This window comes from Dipodomys ordii, unplaced genomic scaffold (assembly GCF_000151885.1).
Source record: "Dipodomys ordii isolate 6190 unplaced genomic scaffold, Dord_2.0 Scaffold6, whole genome shotgun sequence".
Lineage (NCBI taxonomy): Eukaryota > Metazoa > Chordata > Mammalia > Rodentia > Heteromyidae > Dipodomys > Dipodomys ordii.
The window spans coordinates 8,758,146-8,768,454 of record NW_012267222.1 but is presented as its reverse complement, the minus strand read 5'-3'; the positions used below and the strand labels follow the sequence as shown (position 1 = coordinate 8,768,454).

Sequence of the window (10,309 nt, the reverse complement as noted above, 5' to 3'; positions counted from 1 at the left end):
GAGGAATCGAACCCAGGGCTTCATGCATGCAAGCAAGCACCCTACCACTGAGCCACTTTCCCAGCCCCACACTTGACCATTTGAGTCATGGCCTCTGCCATTTTTTTGTGTGTGCACAGGTACTGAGGCTTGAAGTCAAACCCTGGGCGCTGTCCCTGAGCTCTGTTGCTTAAGGCAAGTGCTCTACCACTTGAGCAACAGCTCTACTTCCAGCTTTTTGGTGGTTAAATGAAGAGTCTTACGGATTTTCCTGCCCAGGCTGGCTTTGATCCTCAGATCTCAGCCTCCTGATAGCAAGGATTACAAGCATGGGACCAGTGGCACCCAGATCTGTGGTCTTTTTTGAGGAGAGGGGTAGTGGAGTCCACAGCCAAGTGGAGGTACAGAGGCCAGGGCAATCCAGTCATCGCTTCCTGGACTCTGGACTCCGCCCATTCTCATACAAGGTCTTGACCCTTTGGAGGGCTTCCTGACCCAGAGGGCAGCACAGGCAGACAGAGAAGAAAACACCATCTTTAATCAGCCCACCCCCATGGAAACGAGGGGAGCCTGCAAGGTCCCCGTGAGAAGGACACCGGGATCTCTTGCAAAAACCAGCTTACAAAAACAAAAGGCTTCAGAGCACCAGTGGCTAAACCCTTGGAGGAGAAAGAGGCCTGGGGAAGTGAGGTCAGCAGACCAAAAGTGGAGTCACTGCCCAGCCCAGCTCAGGGAAGACTGGAGGAGAGCATCTGTGGTCATCGTAGCTGGCCTCTCTGTGTGTAATCCATGGTCCATGGCCTAGGCTTCCTTCCCAGTCCTCAAGCCTCCGGGCCTCCTTCCTAACCCAGGCCCTTTCACAAACAGGGATACAGGCCTGATCCGCTGTCTGTGACTCACCAGCCAGTGCGCAAGACACAGGGACCTCAGAGTGTCTGTGGAGGGAGGTGGGGAGGCCGGCCCTCCTGGACCATTCCCTCTCAGAACACCTGGGCTTGCTGGGGACACTGGAGGGGTCACAAACACTGGAAGGCCACACACGCCAGCATCCAGGCAGGGACAGTCCTCCTCCTCTGGGACTCACAGTAAGTGAGGGGTGAATGGAACCATCAGGGGTGACTAGGGAGGAAAATGGAATTATGGGAGTAGGAGACCTGGCCCCAGGGACCTGGAAGGGGGGGTGAGTTGTGGGCCTGTCTTCCTGGCTCAGATTGGCCAGGGTTGACAGAGGCTGTGTCTCAAAAGGCTTCCTTGTGGATCAGGCCAAGTTCCAGGCTTTGGGCTGTGTCCATCCGGTCCCCAATAAGGGGACGAACGGGTGTATTGCTTTGAGCGTGGTGGTGGCAGTGTGTGAGCATGGACGTGTCCCGGCTGGAAGAGGGCTTGGAAATGGGATGGAGAGAGCTGGCGCTGGGCGTGGCCGCTGCGTCAGGGAGTGTACCCGGCTCCAGGCCCGCCTCCACCAAAGCCGTGCTGTGTGATCTCCAGCAAGTCTCTTCACGTCTCTGGGTCTTAGTTCCCATATCTACAGAGCGGGAGTTAGAATCCCAGCCTAGCTGAGGGCACAGAGAGTCAAATGAGAAAGCTAACAGAGTCCATCTGCTAAGGGATCACTTTAGTTCCTGGAGGTGGGGAAACTGAGGCCCAGAGAAGGCAAGGGGCTTTGTCAGATGTCACCCAGGGTGGGTTGTGATGGAAGTGTGATTGGAACCCAGGACTCCTGCTCCTAGTTCACAGTATGTTTGCCCAGGGCTGATGAATGAGTGGTGGGATGGGGGTGAGTCTGTCTTGTCTGTCTGTCTTGCTGTTTCTCTCTCTGGACCAGAGAGCAAGATGCTGGGTGAAAGGGAGAGGCTGAAAAAGGGAGGAAGGCCCTGGCCCACGCCAAGATTGAGATTTAAAAAAAAAATACAAACCCCCCCATCCCCCTCCCTGCCCCTGAAGTCCTGCAGTCCCACTGCCCAGGGCCAAGAGCGAGTCCAATCCAAGCGCAAGTCCACTCCTTGGGCTGCAGTCTGCCCGCGCGCCGGCAGGGGGCGCGCCTGCGCATCGCCGCCGGGCTGGCGGCGGCCGCGGGGTACCCCAGCCCGCGCCGCCGGGGTGCTGGGTGCGGGGCCGGAGCTACCCGGACCTGCGGGACACAAGAGGCGGGTTAGGGGGTTCGGATAAGTGCCGTCCGGCTGCACCCCCGCCCCCCGGCCCCACCCAGCCGGGACCCACGTGTACAGAGGCTGCAGTTGTAAATGCGACGTCTTCTGGGGCGCCTGGTATCCGTAGGAGTCAAAGCCACCGATGAAGTCAACTGCGGGGGGGGGGAGGTGAGTTAGGAGAGGGGGGGCTGCGTCCTGAGGGAGCGGGGGATGGGCGCAATGGGGTGGGCTGGGGGGGGATCCCATCCCCAGGACAGGATGGAGGGCTGGCAATGCCCACCCCAGCCATCCACCCTCCCGCCAAGCCCTGTCCGAGGTGCTGACATGCAGGCCGTGTTGGGGGGCAGGGGGGTCCTCACACCCCGAGAGGCTGTACTCACAGCTGTCCTCCTCCTCCAGGAAGACCTTGCTCACGTAGCAGGCGAACACGAAGCCGAAGAGCTGGGTGCAGAGATGACACATCAGTTTTGTTTTGTTTCTCCTTCACAAAACATTGTCTAGCCAAATGGGGTGGGGAGGAGGCTTAACGTTCAACACACTCCAGAGTCAAATATAGCTGGATGCTGGTGGCTCACGTCTGTAACCCTAGGTACTCAGGAGGCTCAGATCTGAGGATCATGATTCTAAGCCAGACCCAGCAGACTTATTTCCAATTAAACACTCAAAAACCATTAGTAGAACTGTGGCTCAAAGTGCAGGGTGCTAGCCTTGAGTGAAAACAGCTCAGGCCCAGCACCCAGGCCCCAAGTTCAAGCCCTATGACTGACAAAAGGAAAACAAAACAGAAAAAGGCTTAGAGAGAAAGTGCCTTACCCAAGGGCCCAGGGGGTGTTCTAGGTATTTAAACTGGATAGACTCATGGCCTGATGTTCATTGTCTTCGTGAACTTCTCTTCCCCACACAGACAAGAGTGGGTGAAGGGAGGTAACATGAGATAAGGAAATAGATCCAGGCAGAGGTACAGACAGCTGGAAGACTTACGGCCAGATCTTTTTTTTAAATTTTTTTTTAAAGGTTGATACTGGGGTTTACACTCAGGGCCTGGGCTCTGTCTCTCAACTTTTGCACTCAAGGCTGCTCCCTTTCCATCTTTTTGGTGATCAGAGATAAGAGTGTCACAGACTTTCCTGCCTAGGCTAGCTTCAAACTGTGACCCTCAGATCTCAGCCTCCTAGGGAGCTAGGATTACAGGTCTGAGCCACTGGTGCTCAGCTCTTACCCTCTTAACTAGGGATAAAGAAAGGGGCTAGGGTAGGTAGTTGGAGAGCAGATCTTACCGCCAGGAAGATCTGCAGAGCACTGCTAAGGGCTTCTATGTAGGGATAGTCAAGCAGGCAGCCAGAGACGGAGATGACGTGGTGGTCCTCCAGGGTAAGGCGGGAGTTCAAAACAGGCGTCACCAGACAGCCGGGCCCATTCTCCATCCACCAGGAGCGGTGCAGGGATGTATTGAAGGTCATGATGAAGTCCCTGTCCTGGGAGCAGAGGGCCTGGGATACTGAGCAAGGCAGGGGAAGGACCAGGAGATCCCTTCCCAGACCCTACTTCACATCTGGACAGGCTGCAGCTGCAGCCTCCCCTCTGGCTTGCTTTGTGAAGGGAACAGAGGAAGACTAAACCTGCATGTTCACATTTGGCCAGCAGGTGGCACTGGGTGGCCGTGTTTCTATCACTGAGATGGAAAGGGGCTGGAGCTGAACACACAAGAGCCTTTGAATTTCACAGAGGGGACAATGAGGGAAGTCTCAATTCTCCAGCCATGGGTGATATTCAGCAGAGACCCCTTCCCAACCAACTTGGTCTCCTCTGTTCTCCTTAGGTGTGAGCCTGGGCACCCCCTCCCTCTGAAGGTCTGTGGTCTCAGGAGAAGTGGATGGTCTAGGTCCTCAGCCTCTCATCCAGAGTGAGCAGCCCAGGAATTGGCATCTGGGCTCTCCTCAGACAGACGGAGATTTGCTAATGGACTGGGGGCATGGTTCACGTGGTAGAGTGTCTGCCTAGCCACAGGAGGCAAGCTGATCAGGTGAAGCACTTGGATGTGTGATAGTTTTGTCTCTGTGGTGACCGCAGGTAGTAGCATTCCTGCCTCCACTGTTTAGAGGAGGAAACTGAAGCTCAGAAGACACGATTTTTATTTTTATTTTTTGGTCTTTTTGCCCAGGTTGACACTGCTGGGAAAAGTTAAGAGCTAGGATTGGAACTGAGCAGGGTCAAATCACAAAGCCAAGGCTCCTGTTCACATATTTGGCCTCCTTTATTTCTAAGAATAGAAGTCCTATCTCTGGGCTTGCTCTTCTTCGAGCCAGACAATCTCCCATTTCAAGAGCTCTTTGTGTGACCTGGGCCACTCAGCTTCCCTTGAACCCACACAAGTCTCTCTCCCAAGGGAGCATTTTCCCCAACTGGCTTCAAACACCCAACTACGATTCACAGGGTCTAAGAGCAGCTTTCCTGGCCAGCACAAGCTGCTGCTTTTTCACTGAGCTTGGGATTCACCGGGCTCCCCAGCTGCCTCTTCACACGGACCACTCCTCATCTGTTCCGTTATTGTTTATGAGAAGGGTAGGGGTTGGAAATAGAAGTGGAGGCCACAGATTATTCGGGTGTATAGAGGGAGGGGGAAATCTCTTAAAAGAGATGATCTTCCAAGAACTAGAGGCTCTTCGGTCAGGATGGGAAAGGTCTGGGTGCACCCTTGGGTGCACCCTAAGGCACAGCCAGGCCTGAGGCTTACCTGGGACAGCTGTCCAACCTCCAGGTAGAAACAGATGATGAACGCATTCCAGCCAACCCAGAGCACCAGCCAGGCTGCGTACTGGGGAAAGCAGAGGGGAGTTCAGGGTGGGGGCTGGGGGTGGGGTGAGGAGGGGATGAGTCAATGGAGATAGAGCTCAAGGGCAGTAGGGCTCAGCAGGGAAAAGAAGGAGGACACCTCAGAGAGCATGTTCAGGGGTACAAGTGCTAGCCACATCCTGTAGGGCAGACATTGATGTCCAGACATCACTAATCTAAGGCCGAGAGATCGAAGCATCAGGAGATCACACAGCTAGGGAGAAGGAAGACTGGCCCTGGAATCCAGGTATTCTTCACTCTGCTGAGAACAACATCCACTGGACTAACTGGCAATCTCTAGTACATACTGGAGTCACTCTGGGAATAGCGGTGGAACCTGGAGTCCCAGCAACTCTAGAGGCTGAGGCAGGAGGATCACTTGAGTATCAGAGGCCGTGGTCAGCCAGGACAGTACTGGGAGACCATGTCTTGTTTAGAAGTAAAGGCAGATTCCTGAATGATACCTCCAAACTGGTGGATTCTTTGTTGTTGTTGGTTGTGGGGCTTGAACTCTGGGCCTGAGCACTGTCCCTCAGCTCTTCAGCTCAAGGCCAGCACTCTATCACTTGAGCCACAGTGCCACTTCTAGTTTTCTGGTGATGGATTAGAGATAAGAGTTTCACAGACTTTCCTGCCCATGCTGGCTTTGAACTGTGATCCTCAGATTCGCCTCCTGAGTAGCTAGGATTACAGGTGTGAGCTACTGGTACCCAGCTGGGATCATTATTATCATTGTTATTATTTTTTGAGACGGTGTCTCACTAAGGCTGACCTCAAACTCAATCCTATGTCAGCCTCCTGAGTACTGGGATTATAGCCACGCCTGCTGGCTCTGCTTTTCCTGGCTGTGTGACCTCAGGAAGGCTGTAGCTCCTCAGCTGGAAAACTCAGATGGAGCAGATGGAGGACCGGTCTCCTCCCAGACTCTCCCTCCCCGAGCTATGGCAACGATGAGACAAGAGCTCCTTTCTGAAAGTCTGAGGCTGTGCCACCACACAAATCTTGTTTATGTTTGTAATATTTCCCTAAGAAATTCTTTTTTGTTTTTGAAAAATGTACTCTTTACTGACTTATGTAATGTGACCCCTCTGTGTACCCCCTTTATAATAACAATAAAGAATATTTTATTTTATCGGTCATGGGGCTTGAACTCTGGGCCTGGGCGCTGTCCCTCAGCTCTTAAGCTCAAGGCAAGCGCTCTACCACTTGAGCCACAGCACCACTTCTGGTTTTCTGGTGGTTTATTGGACATAAGAGTCTCATGGTGAGGGCTGGGAAGGTGGCTCAGTGGTAGAGCGCTTGCCTTGCATGCATGAGGCCCTGGGTTCGATTCCTCAGCACCACATAAGCAAAAAGAAAAAAGCCGGAAATGGCGCTGTGGCTCAAGTGGTACAGCGCTAGCCTTGAGCTGAAGAGCTGAGGGACAGTGCCTAGGCCCAGAGTTCAGGCTCCACGATCGGACCCCCCCAAAAAAAAACTTAAAAAAGGGGGTAGGGGGGAGGCTGGGAAGGGATGTGAAGGGTAAACCAAAGGAGGAGGCTGCAATGCTTCGTAAGAAATGTATGCATTATCCTGACCATGTAATTGTAACCCCTCTGTACAGTATGTTCACAAATAAAATTAAATTAAAAAAAAAAAGAGTCTCATGGTGTTTCCTGAACAGGCTGGCTTTGAACCGTGATCCTCAGATCTCAGCCTCCTGAGTAGCTAGGATTACAGGCGTGAGCCACTGGCACCCGGCAAGAATATTTAAAAATTTTCTCTTTTGAGTTTTTTTTTTTTCCCTCAGGAAAATTCTTTACGGAAAACACCAGCTAGTTCTCTGAAATCGGGCACTGGTGGTCCCAGCTGGGCTGCAGGAGTGGGGAGAAATTCTGTGGGCAGGGCAGGGGTGAAGAGAAAGGCAGCTTGGGATTGGGTAGAAAAGCCATACCAGGATGAGGTACCGGGAGCGGTACTGCACGGTGCCGAAGATGCCCAGGATGACCGCCATGATGTGCAGGAAGTTGGCCAGGATGGGGGCCCACTGGTAGCCCAGGAAGTCAAAGATCTGCCTCTGCAGTGCAGCCACCTGTGGAGAGACCGGCTGAGTCGCCTGCACCTCCCTGACCCTGGGGAGCAGGTGACCCAGTTTCCATGGTGATGACACCCAAGACTCTCAGTACCAAGGGGATGCTGGGAGGTAGAACAAGTCAATGGGCGAGGGTCAGGGGGGCCCCCAAGTTAGACTGGTCATTACTTTGAGGAAAAGCAGGAGCCAAGGTTCAGAATATCTTCCCTCTTGCTCAGGGGACCCTCCTCACAAGCCACTGGAGCGCCTATCCCTTCCCCTCCTTCAGAAGCTGGGAGACTCAGGGTGTAGCCTGACCCCGCCAGCAGGTGAACTCCAGCCAGAATCACTGTTCCAAGGATCCCTGGCTGGAGGCCGTCCTGGTCCATGGGATCTCTGGGCCATAGAGAAAGGATGGTTTTCATTCCCCTTCCCTAGATCAACGCAAAAGGAGTCTCCTGCGCTTCTGCTTCCTGCTTCTGGGCCCAGAGGTGGTACGTTGCACACTAATGTTGTGCTGGATCCATCACCTGCTCTGCTCAAATGGGACTTCGGAAAATGAACACAAGTCGGGTGTGAATGGTGCAGCTGCACTGGAGTTTACCCACTGCTGTCATCCTAACAGAGACCACTGCGTGAAGAGGCCAGAGCTGACCGTCAGACACACATGGAAGAGAACCAACGATTGAGCCAGTCAATCATCAGACATGTGATTGAGGCCAGCCTACATCATTCTTGGGCTTGCCAACCCACCAGCTGACCCAGATCAGAGCCATTTCACTCACCCACAAAATCCTGAGCTATTTTAAGTCACAATTTGGGGTGATTTGTTATGCAGCAAAAGCTAACTGATACATGTAGGGCTCAATCACCACTCTCTTCCCAGCAGGTCTCTGTTTAATCTCATATCTGATCAGCTTAAGAATTAAGGTGCAGAGGATAACTATTGTGTTTAACTGTCTGCTATCTCTTTCTCAAATGAATCTGTCTGCTTTGGAGAGCCACCTCCCACCACATGTGCTTGTGGCTTTAAGAAAGGCTGATTCTATTCCTAATTTTAGGACAGAGCAGCTTAACCTAGGCATAGCCAAATAATCAATGACCGAGAGATGGAGCCAGGTGATCACACTGGTAATCCTAGCTACTCAGGAAGCTGAGATCTGAGAACTGCAGTCTGAAGTCAGCCCAGGCAGAAATGTCTGTGAGACTCTTATCTCCATTTAGCCAGAAGTGGAGGTGTGGCTCAAGTGGGAGCAAAAAAGCAAAAGGGGTATGCCCTGTCCCTGAGTTCAAGCCTTAGTACCAGCACAAATAATGGGAGACAAAGAGATGGTGCTGGGTGCCAGTGGCTCATGTCTGTAATCCTAGCTCCTTGGGAAGCTGAAATTTGGAGGACCATAATTCAATGCTACCCCCAGTAGAAGTCCATCAGACCCCAATTGAGAAATAAGCAGCAAAATGCTAGGCTGGAATTATAGCTCAAGTGGTAGAGGGCCAGCCAAGCCATCAAGATAAGCAAGTGCAAGGATTGAGTTTAAACTCTAGTAATGGGGGTGGAGGGAGAGACATAGAGACAGGGTCAGGAATGCGCATGTGCCTGTAGCTGCTCCTGAGGACCAGTGGGCGTCTGTGGGGGCAACAGAGACACAGCTGCTCTGTCTCTGCCAGGATACCGAATGGAGCTGTGTGGCGACCTCTGTTTGCCCCCTTGGGAGACAGGGCTGTCTCAGGAGGAGAATGGTTGCAGGTCTAGGATCTAGCCATTCCTAAAACATTCTCCCTCCCTCCATTTTTTTTTTTGTACTGATACTGAGGCTTGAATTTACATCCTTGCACTCTCTTTTTTGCTCAAGGCTTGTGCTCTACCACTTGAGCCACAGACCCACTTCCGGCTTTTTGGTGGCTAACTGGAGATCAGAGTCTCGCAGACTTTTGTGTCCAGGCTGGCTTCGAACCTCAGCACTCAGATCTCAGCTTTCTGAGTAGCTAGGATGACAGGCATCCATCACCAGCACAGATCCCCCTCCCTGTACCTCTGAAATCTGTGCCTTGCAACCAAATAAAGCAGAGGGGAGAGAGGGGCTGGCTGGGGAAAGGGGGGGGAAGAGGCCTGGTCAAGTGAGGAGTGCTCAGAAGCCTTTTCCTGGCAAGGAGGCGGGAGGAGGAGGACTGGATGCCACCACGCAGATGGCGAAGCTTGGGCAGAGACCAAGGAAGCTGCAGGCTTGAGCAAGGGAGAGAGCGGAGTCTGGCAGCGCCTGGTCCAACCCTGGCCTCTTCCCATCTGGCTTGCCGCTGGTTGGTGGCTCTACTGACAGGGCTCTTTCCGAGTTCATCTCTTTCTGGCTGTTCCTTGGCAGAGACCAGGACTGGGATTTATCTCATCTTGAGACTCAAGAGGCTCGAAGTGACGTGTCCAAGGTTGCCCAGCAGGATGGTGGCAGAATAGGCCTTTCTCTGCCACCTGTGTGTCATCAACGCCCCAGTGTATCTAGAGACACAGGTTGGGTGGAGCGTCTGTCTCTGCTCAGCAGCTTTGGCAGGTCACCATGACCGTGGTGTCTCAGGCTCCTGACCCACGCATAGCAACCAGGGCACCAGGTATCCACAGATAGCCAACCCTGTGTGTGTGTGTGTGTGTGTGCGTGTGCTGGGACTTAGCTCAGGGCCTTGCTCTCTTGTGGATTACAGGAATGAGCCACCAGCACCTGGCAGATAATCCAGCTTTGACTTCCCATGGTCTGTGACCTGTGGACAATCCGCTGCCCCAGGGTTTGCCCAGGGCACAATGCCACAGTGTCTCTGTCATGTTCCCCTCTGCTCTCTCATTTTCCTCCCTTCACCCGGACTCTACCTAGCTTGGTGGTTTGGGTGCACCAGGTGCTTACATGCCATCTGGTACCTGGTCCTAGGGAAGAAAGTCCTCATCAGAGGATGGGGGACGGGCAGGCTGTGGCAGAGCTGTCCTCGAGCATGGTGTGGCTGAGGAGACGCCCTGCCCAAATACATCCAAGTGATCTTACCCCATCCCCACCTGACCCACGAGATCAAAGCCCCTCTGTTCCTGCCACCTCACTAAGAACATCAACATCGGGGGACAGCTTTAAAAATAATAAAGCAGCACTGCTGCTTTGGAGTTACCCAGACTCGGGTTCCAAGTCTAGCTGTGTTGTATAATTCAGGGCAAGTTCACTTTCCCACTCTGAATAGATAATCCCTCCCCAGAGAAGGTGTTGTGAGGACATGGAGATATCACAAACCGACAGACAATTAGACGTGAAAAACAGTGGCTAATTAA

The 10,309-nt window shown here is 53.1% G+C and overlaps 1 protein-coding gene across 1 annotated transcript; it reads right to left on the bottom strand.

Annotated features, from left to right (window-relative positions):
• Window positions 1-2,088: 2,088 nt before the first annotated feature.
• Nkain1 (Na+/K+ transporting ATPase interacting 1) lies at window positions 2,089-7,027 on the bottom strand. Its single transcript, XM_013033488.1, has 6 exons — window positions 6,895-7,027; window positions 4,864-4,944; window positions 3,407-3,604; window positions 2,510-2,570; window positions 2,200-2,281; window positions 2,089-2,110 (listed from the first exon to the last, which is right to left on the bottom strand). Exons 1-6 carry the CDS (start codon window positions 6,952-6,954, stop codon window positions 2,101-2,103), a joined length of 492 nt encoding a protein of 163 aa, XP_012888942.1. The 5' UTR covers window positions 6,955-7,027; the 3' UTR covers window positions 2,089-2,100.
• Between the last annotated feature and the right edge of the window lie 3,282 nt (window positions 7,028-10,309).

Excerpts from the sequence above, each read along its gene's own strand:
- Nkain1 (XM_013033488.1), bottom strand. The coding sequence starts at position 6,954 with ATGGCGGTCATCCTGGGCATCTTCGGCACCGTGCAGTACCGCTCCCGG. Across the intron at positions 3,605-4,863 it reads AGGTTGGACAGCTGTCCCAG|GACAGGGACTTCATCATGAC; the intron begins GTAAGCCTCAGG and ends CTCTGCTCCCAG. Across the intron at positions 2,282-2,509 it reads CCTGGAGGAGGAGGACAGCT|TTGACTTCATCGGTGGCTTT; the intron begins GTGAGTACAGCC and ends CCCCCCCCGCAG.